Source organism: Aristolochia californica, unplaced genomic scaffold (genome assembly GCF_029961685.1).
Source record: "Aristolochia californica isolate CCGP_79_NKW_82.1479 unplaced genomic scaffold, dmAriCali1.0.hap1 SCAF_15, whole genome shotgun sequence".
Classification (NCBI taxonomy): domain Eukaryota; kingdom Viridiplantae; phylum Streptophyta; class Magnoliopsida; order Piperales; family Aristolochiaceae; genus Aristolochia; species Aristolochia californica.
The window spans coordinates 9431242-9447938 of record NW_027181826.1 but is presented as its reverse complement, the minus strand read 5'-3'; the positions used below and the strand labels follow the sequence as shown (position 1 = coordinate 9447938).

General features: G+C 34.6%; 1 protein-coding gene across 1 annotated transcript; it reads left to right on the top strand.

Moving 5' to 3' along the window:
* The first annotated feature begins 5067 nt into the window (after positions 1-5067).
* On the top strand, positions 5068-7414 carry LOC137951180 (uncharacterized). Its single transcript, XM_068797766.1, has 2 exons — positions 5068-6537; positions 6638-7414. The coding sequence occupies exons 1-2, from the start codon at positions 5068-5070 to the stop codon at positions 7412-7414; spliced, it is 2247 nt and encodes a 748-aa protein (XP_068653867.1).
* The last annotated feature ends 9283 nt before the right edge of the window (positions 7415-16697 follow it).

Genomic DNA, 16697 nt, shown 5'->3' with positions numbered 1-16697 from the left:
ATACAAACTTGAGTTTTCACTCTCCCTTTTTTCTCATAAACAAAAAGATAAGGCAAATAGATCACGACAAAATGAAAATTTTAGAGTATATGTACGCCATAAATTGAAAACTACATTAAATGTAAGTGAAAAAAAATTTTGACGCAATAAAAATTAACACCAAAGTATTGTTATCCATGTTTGGAAATACCACTAGTACAACCAGCTAATAGCTTGGAATTTGATAAGAAAGAGATTTCTAATTGATCCTAACATGTTTTAAATATGGATATGCATGCATAAAACATGTTGAAGATGCAAGTGACCTAATGATCCAAAAATTTCAAGGAGTAGAAAAAATTAAATTCTCAAGTTAACATCCGGTGGGATATTCAACCGAGCCAAACAACCCACTTTTTGCGCATTTACAAAAAGCTGACCTAACAATCATAGATCATCATAAATGTTTTGATCGATTAATGATGAGTAATGGGTATACTATTTTTTAGAAATGACTTAAGGTTAGGGAGTCAACACTCAGTTAAAAAGCCTGCACCCCCCCCCCCCCCCCCCCCCCCCCCCCCCCCCCCTTTTCTGATGATTGCAAAACATAATATATAAAAAATTGAAAGAGTTTACATTCCCTAAAAATCGGAGATACTTTTTGGAATTATCTCTCTCTGCATTTGTGCATTTGTATTTTGGATGTTCAATTTTTTTTCAAATCCAAACTTGAGTTTTATCTCTCCCTTTTTTCTCGTAAACAAAAAGAAGGCAAATTGATCACAACAAAAAGAAAATTTTAGAGTTTACGTATGCAAAAAATTGAAAAAAATAATAAATGTAAGTGAAGAAAATTATTTCATGCACTAAAAATGAACACCAAAGTTTTATTATCCATGTTTGGGAAATTCCACAAGTACAACCCCAAATAGCTTAGTGGAATTTTATTAAAAAAAGAGGTTTTTAATTGATCCTAATATGTTTTAAATGTGGATATGCATGCTTGAAACATGTTTTAGATGCAAATGACCTAATAATCCAAAATTTTCAAGGAGTAGAAAAAATTAAATTCTAAAGTTAACGTGCGGTGGGATATTTACCAGAGCCAAACAACCCACTTTTTGCCTATTTACAAAATGCTGACGTAACAATCATAGATCAACGTAAAGGTTTTGATCAATTAATTATGTGTAACAACTATAAATTTTGTTAGAAATGACTTATGGTTTGGGAGTCCACACTTAGTCAAAAATGCAACCACCCCCCCTCTCCTCCCCCCCCCCCCCCCCCCCCCCCCCCCCCCCCCCCCCGTTCTGATGATTGGAAAACCTAATATATTAAAAACTAAAAGAGTTTACAATCCTTAAAAATCTCAGATACTTTTTGGAACTATCTCTCTCTGAATTTTTGCATTTCCATTTTGGATGTTCAATTTTTTTTTCAAATCGAAACTTGAGTTTTCACTCTCCCATTTTTCTCGTAAAAAAAAGATAAATTTAAGTGAAGAAATATTTTTCGAGCATTAATAATGAACACCAAAGTTTTTGTTATAACATTGAATTTTATAAGAAAAATATTTCTAATTGATCGTAACATGTTTTAAATATGGATATGCATGCCTGAAACATGTTGAAGAAGCAAATGACCTAATGATTCAAAATTTTCAAGGAGTAGAAAAAATTAAATTCTGAAGTTAACTTGGGGTGGGATATTTACCAGAGCTAAACAACCAACTTTTTGCCTATTTACAAAAAACTGACATAACAATCATAGATCAACATAATGGTTTTGATCACAACAAAATGAAAATTTTAGAGTTTATGTATGCAAAAAATTGAAAACTATAATAAATGTAAATGAAGAAATTTTTTTCGAGCATTAAAAATGAACACCAAAGTTTTTGTTATCCATGTTTGGGAAATTCCTCTAGCAAAACACCTAATAGCATGGAATTTTTTCAGAAAAAGATTTCTAATTGATCGTAACATGTTTTAAATATGGATATACATATCAGAAACATGTTGAAGATGCAAATGACCTATTGACGAAAAAATTACAAGGAGTAAAAAAAATTAAATTCCTATGTTAACATCCAGTGGGATATTCACCCGAGCCAAACAACCTACTTTTTGACCATTTTAAAAAAAGCAGACCTAACAATCATAAATCATCGTAAAGGTTTTTATCAATTAATGATGCGTAATGGCTATAATTTTTGTTAGAAATGACTTATGGTTTGGGAGTCACATTCAGTTAAAAACCCCTCGCCCCCCTTTTCCAATGATTGCAAAACCTAATATATAAAAAAATAAAAGAGTTTACAATTCTTAAAAATCATAAATACTTTTTTGAATTATCTCTCTTAGCATTTGTGCATTTCCATTTTGGATGTTCAATTTTTTTTCAAATCCAAACTTGAGTTTTCACTCTCCCTTTTTTTCTCGTAAACAAAGAGATAAGACACATAGATCACAACATAATGAAAATTATAGAGTTTATATATGTAAAAATTTGAAAACTATTTTAAATGTAAGTGAATAAATTTTTTTCACCCACTAAAAATGACTACCAAAGTTTTGTTATCCATGTTTGGAAAATTCCACTAGTACAACACCTAATAGCTTGGAATTTGATAAGAAAGAGATTTCTAAATCATCCTAACATGTTTTAAATATGGATATGCATGCCTGAAACATGTTGAAGATGCAAATGACCTAATGATCCAAAAAATTCAAGGATAGAAAATATTAAATTCTCAGGTTAACATGTAGTGGGATATTCAACCGAGCCAAACAACCCATATTTTGCCTATTTACAAAAAGCAGACCTAACAATTATAGGTCATCGTAAAGGTTTTGATCGATTAATGATGTGTAATGGCTATAATTTTTGTTAGAAATGACTTATGGTTTGGGAGTCAATACTCAATTAAAAATCCCTCGCCGCCCCCATTTTCCCATGATTGCAAAACTAATATATAAAAAACTAAAAGAGTTTACAAGCCTTAAAAATCACAGATACTCTTTGGAATTATCACTCTCAGCATTTGTGCATGTCCATTTTGGATGTTCAATTTTTTTTCCAATCCAAACTTGAGTTTTCACTCTTCCTTTTTCTCATAAACAAAGAGATAAGGCAAATAGATCACAACAAAATGAAAATTTGTGTTTAAGTATGTGAAAAATTGAAAACTATTATAAATGTAAGTGAAGAAAATTTTTTAACCCACTAAAATTGACTACCAAAGTTTTTTTTTCCATGTTTGGGAAATTCTACTAGTACAACCCCTAAATAGCTTTGAATTTTATAAGAAAGAGATTTCTAATTGATACTAACTTGTTTTTAATATGGATATGTGATGAGGACATCAAACCTACTAGGAATACTCATGAACCAACTCAAGTTCCAGTTGGTCCAGTGACGAGAGCACAAGCTAAAAGATACAAAGACATGCTAAATAATTTAGTCCAGAGAGTTATGCAACAAGAAGCGAGTGTGGCCACAAAGGAAGAGGAGCAAAGGCTGATTTCACTCATCAAGGTTGATCCGGAAGAGGCCCCAGCAGCCACACACGTGCATTGAGGAAGAGCATGTGGGCCACGGTTAGGGTTTCCTTATGTCTTTCTTAAATGAATGTAATTAGGGTTTCGGGCCTCCACTATAAATAGAGGCTTCTAAAACAGTTTTCGAACATTTGTCATTTTGAGCGAAAAACATTCTCCTTGGGTTCTTGCCAGAACTATTCAAACTTATCAAGGATTTTCCTTGTGGCATTCATCGACTTATCAAAAGGATTTCCATCCCCGTTTGTGGCGTCTTCGATTTTCCTTCTAAACTTGAAAGGTCTTGGGGACATTTACCATATTTGGTATCGGGTTACGTTACAAGTTGGCGTGGTTCATATCAGTTAGTAATTAGAGCTTTGGTTTCTCAGGTTTGTCTATTCTTTTCATTTTCGTTATTCCTATTAATTTTTTTCCGTCTTTTTCTTGGTTTAGGTATTTCGGCTATCATAAGAAAAAAGATTTGGCCAGATTGTTATTCTCGTCTTTCTTGATTTCTATCCTATTTTCATTGTCTTGATTTCTGTCCTTTCCATGGTATTAGTCTTTGAGTCTAGTGCTTCAAAACAAAAAAAAAAACAAAGAAGAACGACTATTTTAGTCATTGCCGAGAAAAAAAAAAGGGGGTTTCCAAATTACTCTGTCCTGATACTCGTTTCATATTCCAGTGTGTTTATTTGGAAAAGAAAAAAAAAATAACGAAAGGAAAAGAAAGAAAGGAAAAAAGAGCGGAGGATCCAAAAAAAAAAAAAAAACAAAAAAAAGAGTACCAAAACAGCTCTTTAATTTTTTTGTTTGCCAAAACCCCACGCTTGAGTGTAAAAAATCAACACATTCCGGGTACATATTTGTGTCATTTGGGTCTGTTTTTAGTGCTGTTTCATTTGGTTTGTTTCCATTTTGAATTTGTTTGGTTTGTTTCCGTTCTGATTCGTTTGGTTTGTTTTCGATTGATTCGCTGCTGGAATTTCTTATTCTTGTTTGATTAGTTCCAAAAGAACTCAAAGAAGAATACGAAGAATATGAGTGGATTGGTAAGGGAGTGTAGTGAGGTTCCTTTTCTTTGCATATCTTTTTTTGTGTCTAACCTTATTTGCAGAGTCAAAATCATGTCGTATAATCAAGAGAAAAATTCAAACGAAGAGAGCCCATCGGCTGGTCTTTCGAAGCTAAAAATACAAGCATTAATGGGGGAGATGAGATGGATGATGAGGGCAAAGATGGAAGGTATGCAGGGGAGGTTGGAAAGGTTAGAAGAGGGGACACAAAGGTTGCAGTCTCTACAGGTTCCAAACACCTCAATGAGGAACAAGCGACCTCGACGAGAAATAGAGGATATGGGCAAATTTGAAGGTGACAATTTAGAGGAGTCTGACGGAATGGAAGTGGCAGCCATAGCAGATATAGCCAGGATAGAGAAGCTAGAAACCGGGTAGATAGTAATTTTGGGAATATCAAACTGAAAATTCTTGCTTTTCAAGGAAAGAGTGATCCTGAAGCCTACCTCGAGTGGGAAAAAAAGATGGAATTGGTTTCTAATTGTCACAATTATTCCGACTTAAAGAAGGTAAAATTAGTTGCCATTGAATTTACAGATTATGCTATTGTATGGTGGGATCAGTTGGACATCAATAGGAGACGGAATGGAGAATGTCCTATTGACAGTTGGGATGAAATGAAGAGGGTAATGAGACGACGGTTTGTACCCAGTCATTACTACCGGGATCTCTATCGCAAGCTGCAAAGTCTCTATCAAGGGAACCGAAGTGTTGATGAGTATTATAAGGAGATGGAAATGGCAATGATTCGAGCTAATGTGGAGGAGGATAGGGAGGCTACAATGGCCAGATTTCTAAATGGGTTAAATCGGGAGATTGCTAATACAATTGAAATACACCATTATGTAGAGTTGGGAGATTTGGTTCACATGGCTATCAAAGTTGAGAGGCAACTCCAAAGGGGTGGTACATGGCCAAGAGCAGTTCCACAAAGTTCAAGTACAACATCTTGGAGGTCAAACTACCCAAAGAAGGAAGAAACTTCATCCACCTTCAAAGCCAAACCAGAGCCCAAGACAGCCAACACTACCACGACCACTCAAGGTAAATCAGTCCCTTCTTCAACCCATTCTAGTGACATCAAATGTTTTAAATGTCAAGGGAGAGGACACATAGCTAGTCAATGCCCGAACAAGCATATTATGGTGATTCGGGACAATGGTGAGATTGAGTCCGAAAATGAAGATGATCTAGTTGACATGCCACCATTGGAGGACGTGCCCATCGGAGATGAGGAGGTCGGGGGCGATCATGGCGAGCTGCTTGCATTAGTCGCACTGCGAGCCTTAAACTTGCAATCTCAAGAAGAGAAAGAAGATGTTCAGAGTGTGAAAGACAAAGTATATAGTGTTATTATCGATGGTGGTAGTTGCACTAATGTTGCTAGTACTTCTATGGTTGAAAAGTTAGGGCTCACGACACTTAAGCATCCTCGTCCATACAAGTTGCAGTGGTTGAATGATAGTGGTGAAATAAAGGTCATAAAGCAGGTTGTGGTACCATTTTGGATTGATAAATACGAGGATGAAGTATTGTGTGATGTGGTTCCCATGCAACCTGGACACCTACTTTTAGGAAGACCATGGCAATTTGACCAGCGTGTGCAGCATGACGACTTCACCAATAAGTACTCATTCTTGCACAATCAGCGGGCAATCACTCTAGTTCCATTGACCCCAAAGCAAATATATGATGATCAAGTGAGGTTGCAACAATTGAGTGATCAAAATAAATTGAGGGATCAAAAGAATGAGAGTACAAAAAAAAGTCAGGATGTGAATAGTGAGAATGAGAGAAAAATAGAGAGAAAAGAAAGAGACACGGCCAGTGAGAAAAAAATAGAGAAAAAAGCAAGAGACATGGCCAGAGAGGAAAAATTAGAGAGAAAAGAAGGCAATTTCTATGCAAAAATGAGTGCGGTTAAGCGAGCAATGGTTTCAAGACGGCCGATGATTGTACTCATGTACAAGGAGGCTCTTTTAAACAAACCCACTTGACATTGTGCTGCCTAGTGTTGTTGTTTCTCTCTTGCAGGAGTTCAAGGAGTTGTTTCCCGAGGAGGTACCACATGGGTTACCACCTCTTCGAGGGATTGAACACCAAATTGATTTCGTTCCCGGTGCATCCAATCCAAACCGAACAACATATAGGAGCAACCTGGAGGAGACGAAAGAGCTTCAAAGGCAAATTGAAGAATTGATGGAGAAAAGGCACATGAGAGAAAACATGAGTCCTTGTGCTGTACAGGTGATTCTAGGGCCAAATAAGGATGGAACATGGAGGATGTGTGTTGATTGTAGGGCCATCAACAACATAATGGTAAAGAATCGACATCATATTCCTTGTTTAGATGATATGCTGGATGAGTTGCATGGATCTTGTGTGTTTTCAATGATAGATCTTAAGAGTGGGTATCATCAAATACGAATGAAAGAAGGAGATGAATGGAAGACCGCTTTTAAAACCAAATATGGATTGTATGTGTGGTTAGTTATGCCATTTGGATTAACTAATGCACCTAGTACTTTCATGCGTTTAATGAATAATGTTTTGCGTGCTTTCATTGGTAAATTCGTTGTTGTTTATTTTGATGATATTCTCATTTATAACAAGAATTTACATGATCATGTTTCTCATTTGCAATCTGTTTTGGAAGTGCTTAGAAAGGAGAAGTTATATGCTAACCTCAAAAAGTGTACTTTCTGCTCTGATAAGATGGTTTTTCTTGGTTTTGTTGTGAGCAATAAAGGTATTGAGTTGATGAAGAAAAGATCAAAGCCATCCAAGAGTGGCCGACACCCTCCAATGTAATTAATGTTAGAAGTTTTCATGGACTTGCTAGTTTTTACAAGAGGTTCATGAAAGATTTTAGCACCATCACTGCACCACTTACCGAAGTTATCAAGAAGAATGTTGCGTTCAAATGGGGTGAAGAACAAGGGAAGGCATTTCAGCTTCTTAAACATAAGCTTACTCATGCTCCTTTACTTGCTTTACCTAATTTTTCTCTAACATTTGAAATTGAATGTTATGCTTTTGGAGTAGGCATAAGAGCTGTGTTGATGCAGGAAGGAAGACCACTTGCATACTTTAGCGAGAAGCTAAGAGGGGCTGGACTTAATTACCCCACTTATGACAAAGAGTTGTATGCCTTGATTCGAGCATTAGAGACATGGCAGCACTACTTATAGCCAAAGGAGTTTGTAATTCGTACAGATCATGAATCTTTGAAACATTTGAAAGGTGTTGGCTGAACAAGAGACATGCTCGATGGGTTGAATTCATTGAAACTTTTCCTTATGTCATTCTGTATAAACAAGGTAAGGAAAGTGTGGTTGCGGATGCACTTTCATCCAGGTATGCCTTAATCTCTACTCTTGATGCTAAACTTCTTGGTTTTTAGCACATTAAGGAACTTTATCCTGATGACCACATTTTTGGGGAAATTTATACTCTTGTGAAAAGTCTGCAGCAGGTAAGTTCTATTGGCATGAAGGTTTCTTGTTTCGAGAGAATAAATTGTGTATGCCTAATTGTTCAATGAGAGATTTGTTAGTACGATAACCCCATAGTGGGGGTTTAATGTGACACTTTGGAGTTGCTAAGACTCTATCTATTGTATAGGAGCACTTCTATTGGCCACACATGAAATGGGATGTTGAGAGAATTTGTGGTAGATGTGTCACTTATAGGCAAGTGAAATCAAGGGTTCAGCCACATGGCCTTTATACCCCCTACCTATTCCCAGTTCGCCTTGGATTGATATTTTTATGCATTTTTTTTTTGGGTTTACCTAGGAATCGATGTGGGAGGGACTCAATTTTTGTGGTTGTTGTTCGATTTTCTAAGATGGCTCATTTTATTCCTTATCATAAGACTGATGATGCTTCTCATGTTGCAGATTTGTTCTTTAGGGAGATTGTCAGGCTACATGGCATGCCTCGAACAATCGTGTCAGATCGGGATGCTAAGTTCTTGAACTACTTTTGGAAGACCTTATGGGGAAAACTAGGAACGAAACTTCTATTTTCTACTACTTGTCACCCTCAAACCGATGGTCAAACAGAAGTAGTTAATCGGACTTCATCTAATTTTTTGAGGGCTATCATTGGTAAGAACATTAAGACTTGGGAGGATTGTTTACCACATGTTGAGTTTGCTTACAATCGTACCATCCATTCTGCTACTCAGTACTCACCGTTTGAAATTTTTTATGGTTTTAATCCTTTTACTCCTTTGGATTTATCACCTTTACCTATTTATGAGCATGTGAACCTAGATGATAACCAGCAGGAAGAATTTGTGAAGAAACTCCATGAGCGGGTCCAGGCCAACATAGAGAGGAGAACCAAAAAATACATCAGGCAGTCTAACAAGGGATGTACCAAGCTCATTTTTGAGGCCGGTGATTGGGTGTGGTTACATATGAGGAAAGAAAGATTTCCAGGACAAAGATGTTCAAAGTTGTTGCCCCGAGGAGATGGACCATAAGTGCTAGAATGGATCAATGACAATGCTTACAAACTTGACATACTAGGTGAATATAATGTTAGTGCTACATTCAATATTACTGATTTGAGTCATTTTGATGTAGGCGATGATTTGAGGGCAAATCCTTCTCAAGAAGAGGGGAATGATGAGGACATCAAGCCTACAAGGAATACTCATGAACCAACTCCAGTTCCAGTTGGTCCAGTGATGAGGGCACAAGCTAAAAGATGCAAAGACATGCTGAATAACTTAGTCCAGAGAGTTATGAAATAAGAAGTGAGTGTGGCCATGATTTCACTCATCAAGGTTGATCCAAAAGAGGGCCCAACAGCCACACACGTGTGTTAAGGAAGAGCCTGTGGACCACGAGTTAGGGTTTCCTTAAGTCTTTCTTAAATGAATGTAGCTAGGGTTTTGGGCCTCCACTATAAAATAGAGGCTTCTAAAAAAGTTTTCAAACTTTTGTCATTTTGAGTGAAAAACATTCTCCTTGGGTTCTTGCCAAAACTATTCGAACTTATCAAGGATTTTCCTTGTGGCATTCATCGACTTATCAAACGGATTTCCATCCGCGTTTGTGGCGTCTTCGATTTTCCATCCAAACTTGAAAGGTCTTGGGGATGTTTACCATATTTGGTATTGGGTTTTGTCACAGGTAGGCGTGGTTCGTATCAATATGCAAGGCTGAAACATGAAGAAGATGCAAATGACCTAATGATTCAAAATTTTAAATTTGGCGAAAAAATTAAATTCTCAAGTTAATGTGCGGTAGGATATTTATCAGAGTCAAACAACCCACTTTTTGCCTATTTACAAAAAGCTGACGTAACAATCATAGATCATCATAAAGGTTATGATCGATTAATGATGTGTAACGGCTATAATTTTTGTTAAAAATGACTTATGGATTGGGATTCAACACTCAGCTAAAAACGCCTCACACCCCCCCCCCCCCCCCCCCCCCCCCCCCCCCCCCCCCCCCTTTTCCTATGATTGCAAAACCTAATATATAAAAAACTAAAAGATTTTACAATCCCTAAAAATCACAGATTCTTTTTAAAATTATCTCTCTCTGCATTTGTGCATTTGCATTTTGGATGTTCAATTTTTTTTCAAATCCAAACTTCAGTTTTCACTCTCCCTTTTTTCTCGTAAACAAAAAGATAAGGCAAATACATCACAACAAAACGAAAATTTTAGAGTTCATGTATGCAAAGAATAGAAAACTATAATAAATGTAAGTGATGGAAATTATTTCACGCCCTAAAAATGAACACTAAAGTTTCGTTATCCATGTTTGGGAAATTCCACTAGTACAACCCCAAATAGCTTGGTGTTTGATAAGAAAGAGATTTCTAATTGATCCTAACATCTTTTAAATATGGATATGCATGCCTGAACCATGTTGAAGATGCAAATTTCAAGGAGTAGAAAAAATTAAATTCTCAGGTTAATGCGCGGTGGGATAGTCAACCGAGCCCAACAACCCACTTTTTGCGCATTTACAAAAAGCTGACCTAACAATCATAGATCATCATAAATGTTTTGATCAATTAATGATGCGTAACGGCTATAATTTTCCTTAGAAATGACTTATGGTTTGGGAGTCAACACTCAGTTAAAAATGCCTCGTCCCACGCCCCCACCCCCCCCCCCATTTATGATGATTGCAAAACCTAATATACAAAAAACTAAAAGATTTTACAATACCTAAAAACGCAAATATTTTTTGGAATTATCTCTCTCTACATTTGTACATTTGCATTTTGGATGTTCAATTTCTTTTCAAATTCAAATTTGAGTTTTCACTCTCCCTTTTTTCTCGTAAACAAAAAGATAAGGCTAATAGATCACAACAAAATGAAAATTTTAGAGTTTATGTATGCAAAAAATTGAAAACTATGAGAAATTTAGGTGAAGAAAATTATTTCACGCACAAAAAATAAACACCAAAGTTTTGTTATCCATGTTTGGGAAATTCCACTAGTACAACCCCTAATTGCTTGGTGGAATTTGATAAGAAAGAGATTTCTAATTGATCCTAACATGTTTTAAATATGTATATGCATGCCTAATACATGTTGAAGATGCAAATGACCTAATGATCCAAAAATTTCAAGGAGTACAAAAAATTAATTCTCAAGTTAACGTGCGGTGGGATATTTACCAAACCCAAACAACCCACTTTTTTCCTATTTACAAAAAGCGGACGTAACAATAATAGATCATCATAAAGGTTTTGATCGATTAATGATGTTTAATGGCTACAATTTTTGTTAGAAATGACTATTGGTTTGGGACTCAACACTCTGTTAAAAAAACCTCGCCCCCCTTTTCCGAAGATTGCAAAGCCTAATATTTAAAAAACTAAAAGAGTTTACAATCCTTAAAAATCACAAATAGTTTTTGGAATTATCTCTCTCAGCATTTGTGCATTTCCATTTTGGATGTTCAATTTTTTTTCAAATCCAAATTTGAGTTTTCAGTCTCTTATTTTTCTTGTAAAAAAAAAGATAAGCAAAAGAGATCACAACAAAATAAAAATTTTAGAGTTTATATATGCAAAAAATTGAAAACTATAGTAAATGTTAGTGAAGAAAATTTTTTCATGGACAAAAAATGAACACCAAAGTTTGTTATCCATGTTTGGGAAATTCCACTAGTACAACCCCTAATTGCTTGGTGGAATTTGATAAGAAAGAGATTTCTAATTGATCCTAACATGTTTTAAATATGTATATGCATGCCTTATACATGTTGAAGATGCAAATGACCTAATGATCCAAAAATTTCAAGGAGTACAAAAAATTAATTCTCAAGTTAACATGCGGTGGGATATTTACCAAACCCAAACAACCCACTTTTTTCCTATTTAAAAAAGGCGGACGTAACAATAATAGATCATCATAAAGGTTTTGATCGATTAATGATGTTTAATGGCTACAATTTTTGTTAGAAATGACTATTGGTTTGGGACTCAACACTCTGTTAAAAAAGCCTCGCCCCCCTTTTCCGAAGATTGCAAAACCTAATATTTAAAAAACTAAAAGAGTTTACAATCCTTAAAAATCACAAATACTTTTTGGAATTATCTCTCTCAGCATTTGTGCATTTCCATTTTGGATGTTCAATTTTTTTTCAAATCCAAATTTGAGTTTTCAGTCTCTCATTTTTCTCGTAAAAAAAAAGATAAGCAAAAGAGATCACAACAAAATGAAAATTTTAGAGTTTATATATGCAAAAAATTGAAAACTATAGTAAATGTTAGTGAAGAAAATTTTTTCATGCACAAAAAATGAACACCAAAGTTTGTTATCCATGTTTGGGAAATTCCACTAGTACAACCCCTGATAGCTTGGAATTTTATAAGAAAGTGATTTCTAATTGATACTAACATGTTTTAAAAATAGATATGAAAGGCTGAAACATGTTGAAGATACAAATGACCTGATAATCCAAAAATTTCAAGGGGTAGAAAAAAATAAATTCTCAAGTTAATGTGTGGTGGGATATTTACTAGATCCAAACAACCAAGTTTTTACCTATTTACAAAAATTTGACGTAACAATCACAAATCATCGTAAAGGTTTTGATCAATTAATGATGTGTAACGGCTATAATTTTTGTTAGAAATGACTTATGGTTAGAGAGTCAACACTCAGTTAAAAATGCCTCGCCGCCCCCCCCCCCCCCCCCCCCCCCCATTTTTCGATGATTGCAAAACCTAATATATAAAAATCTAAAAGAGTTTACAATCCTTAAAAATCACAGATACTTTTTGAAATTATCTCTCTCAGCATTTGTGCATTTCCATTTTGGATGTTCAATTTTTTTTCAAATCCAAACTCCACTTTTCACTCTCCCATTTTTTTTGTAAACAAAAAGATAAGACAAATAGATCACAAAAAAAAAAAAAAAAAATTTTAGAGTTTATGTATGCAAAAAACTTAAAGCTATAATATGTAAGTCAAGAAAATTTTTCACAGAATAAAAATGAACACCAAAGTTTTTGTTATCCATGTTTGGGAAATTCCACTAGCACAACACCTAATAGCTTGGAATTTTATAAGAAAGAGATTTCTAATTGACCCCAACATGTTTTAAATATGGATATGCATGCCTGAAATATGTTGAAGATGCAAATAACCTAATGACCAATAAATTTCGAGTAGAAAAAAATAAATTCTCATTTATAACGTGCAATAAGATATTCACCCAAGCCAAACAACCCACTTTTTGCCCATTTACAAAAAGCATACCTAACAATCATAGATCATTGTAAAGGTTTTGATCAATGAATGATGCGTAATGGCTATAATTTTTGTAAGAAATGACTTATAGTTTGGGAGTCAACACTCAGTTAAAAATCCCTCACCCCTCCTTTTCCGATGATAGCAAAACCTAATTTATAAAACATAAACGAGTTTACAATCCTTAAAAATTATTGATACTTTTTGGGATTATCTCTCTCAGCATTTGTCCATTTCCATTTTGGATGTTCAATTTTTTTACAAATCCAAACTTGAGTTTTCACTCTCCCTTTTTTCTCATAAACAATGAGAAATGCAAATAGACCACAACAAAATAAAAATTTTAGAGTTTATGTCTGTAAAAAATTGAAAAGTATTATAAATGTAAGTGAAGAAATTTTTTTCACCCACTAAAAATAACTACCAAAGCTTTTTTATCCATGTTTAGACAATTCCACTAGTACACCCCTAGATAGCTTAGAATTTTATAAGAAAGAGATTTCTAATTGATACTAATATGTTTTAAATATGGATATGTAAGGCTGAAACATGTTGAAGATGCAAATGACCTAATGATCCAAAAATTTCAAAGAATAGAAAAAATTAAATTCTCAAGTTAACATGCAGTGGGATATTTACCAGAGCCAAACTACCAACTTTTTACGTTGTTATATTGTGGGACCCTCAACGGAGTCACAATCTAGTGGGACCCACCAACATAGGTTGGTTTTACTCTGTTATATTGTGGGACCCACCATGGAGACACAAGCTAGTGGGACCCACCATGAAGACTTGGCAAGATTTACTCTTCTACAATGTGGGACCACCATAGAGAGGCACAGCTGGTGGGACCCACCATGAGATTTTGTGGGACCCACAAGGATAACCACGAGTTGGCAATCTATCCTAGAAGGGCAGGTGGTTAGAAGATTTTGTGGGATCCACAAGGATATCCACGAGTTGGAAACATATTTTGGAAGATATTGTTTGCATTATATTAGGATTCTATTTACATCAAGTTACCGTAAGTAGTTTTCTTTAATTCAATGTAATTAGGGAAAGGGTTTATTCTATCTGGATTCTACCATGTCCTCCATTATAAATAGAGGACTTGTACACGGATTTGAGGACCTTTGATTTTATTCATAATTGAGAGTTATTCTTCTTGAGTTCTTGAAGGAACTTTCGAACTTATCAAGGTTTTTCCTGTAGCGTTCAAAATGAAATATCACACAGATTGTCTATCCCCGTTTGTGGCGTCTTCACTATACCAAGGTTCTTACTATGCTAAGCAATGGGTCATGGTTTCCATCAAAACTTGAAAGGTCTTGGGGACAATTACCAGATTTGGTATCGGGTTTTGTCACATGTTGACGTGGTTCATATCACATACAACCAACTTTTTGCATATTTACAAAAAGCTGACGTAACAATCATAGATCATCGTAAAGGTTTTGATCGATTAATGTTCTGTAACGCCTATAATTTTTGTTAGAAATAACTTATGGTATGGAAGTCAGCACTCAGTTTAAAACTCACATCCCCCCCACCCCCCATTTTCCGATAATTGCAAAACCTAATATATAAAAAACTAAAAGATTTTAAAATCCCTAAAAATCACAGATTCTTTTTGGAATTATCTCTCTCTGCATTTGTGTATATGCAAGTTGGATGTTCAATTTTTTTTCAAATTCAAACTTGAGTTTTCACTCACCCTTTTTTCTCGTAAAGAAAAAGATAAGGAAAATAGATCACAACAAAATGAAAATTTTAGAGTTTATGTATGTAAAAAATTGAAAACTATTTTAAATGTAAGTGAAGAATTTTTTTTGACACACTAAAAAAAAACACCAAAGTTTTGTTATCCATGTTTGGGAAATTCTACTAGTACTACCCCTTATAGCTTGGAATTTGATAAGAAAGAAATTTTTAATTGATCCTAACATGTTTTAAATATGGATATGCATGCCTGAAACATGTTGAAGATGCAAATGACCTAATGATCCAAAAATTTCAAGTAGAAAAAATTAAATTCTCAAGTTAAAGTGCGGTGGGATATTCGGCCAAGCAAAATATCCCACTTTTTGAGCATTTACAAAAAGCTGACCTAACAATCATAGATTGTCGTAAACGTTTTGATCGATTAATGATGCATAACGACTATAATTTTTGTTAGAAATGACTTATGGTTTGGGAGTCAACATTGTTTAAAAAACCTCGCCCCCCTTTTTCGATGATTGCAAAACCTAATATATAAAAAACTAAAAGTGTTTACAATCCCTAAAAATTACAGATACTTCTTGGAATTATCTCTCTTAGCATTTGTGCATTTGCATTTTGGAAGTTCAATTCACTCTCCTTTTTTTCTCCTAAACCAAAAGATAAGGCAAATAGATCACAACAAAATGAAAATTTTAAAGTTTATTAATGCAAAAAATTAAAAACTATAATAAATGTATGTGAAGAAAATTATTTCACGCACTAAAAATGAACACCAAAGTTTTGTTATCCATGTTTGGGAAATTTCACTAGTACAACCCCCAATAGCTTGGTGGAATTTGATAAGAAAGTATTTCTAATTGATCTTAACATGTTTAAAATATGGCTATGCATGCCTGAAACATGTTGAAGATGCGAATGACCTAATGATCCAAAAATTTCAATGAGTAGAAAAAATTAAATTCTCAAGTTAACGTGCGGTGGGATATTTACCAGACCCAAACAACCCACTTTTTGCCTATTCACGAAAAGCGGACCTAACAATCATAGATCATCATAAAGGTTTTGATCGATTAATTATGTGTAACAGTTATAATTTTTGTTAGAAATGACTTATGGTTTGGGAGTCAACACTCAATTAAAAATGCCTTGGCCCCCCTTTTTTGATGATTGCAAAACCTAATATATAAAAAAAACTAAAAGAGTTTACAATCCTTTCAAATCACATATAATTTTTGGAATTATCTCTCTCCGCAATTGTGTATTTCCATTTTGGATGTTCAATTTTTTTTCAAATCCAAACTTGAGTTTTCACTCTTCCTTTTTCTCGTTAACAAAAAAATATGCCAAATATATCACAACAAAATGAAAATTTTAGAGTTTATGTATGCAAAAAAATGAAAACTATAATAAATGTAAGTGAAGAAAATTATTTTCACGCTCTAAAAAATAAACACCAAAGTTTTTGGTATCCATGTTTGGGAAATTCCACTAGCACAACACCTAATAGCTTGGAATTTTATAAGAAAGAGATTTCTAATTGATCCTCACATGTTTTAAATATAGATATGCATGCCTGAAACATGTTGAAGATGCAAATGACCTAATGACAAAAAAAAGTTCTAGGAGTTGAA

Bases quoted from the DNA above. Each gene is read 5' to 3' on its own strand.
- LOC137951180 (XM_068797766.1), top strand. From the start codon at position 5,068: ATGGAATTGGTTTCTAATTGTCACAATTATTCCGACTTAAAGAAGGTA. The intron at 6,538-6,637 runs GTTTCAAGACGG...TCTCTCTTGCAG, and splicing joins GTGCGGTTAAGCGAGCAATG to GAGTTCAAGGAGTTGTTTCC.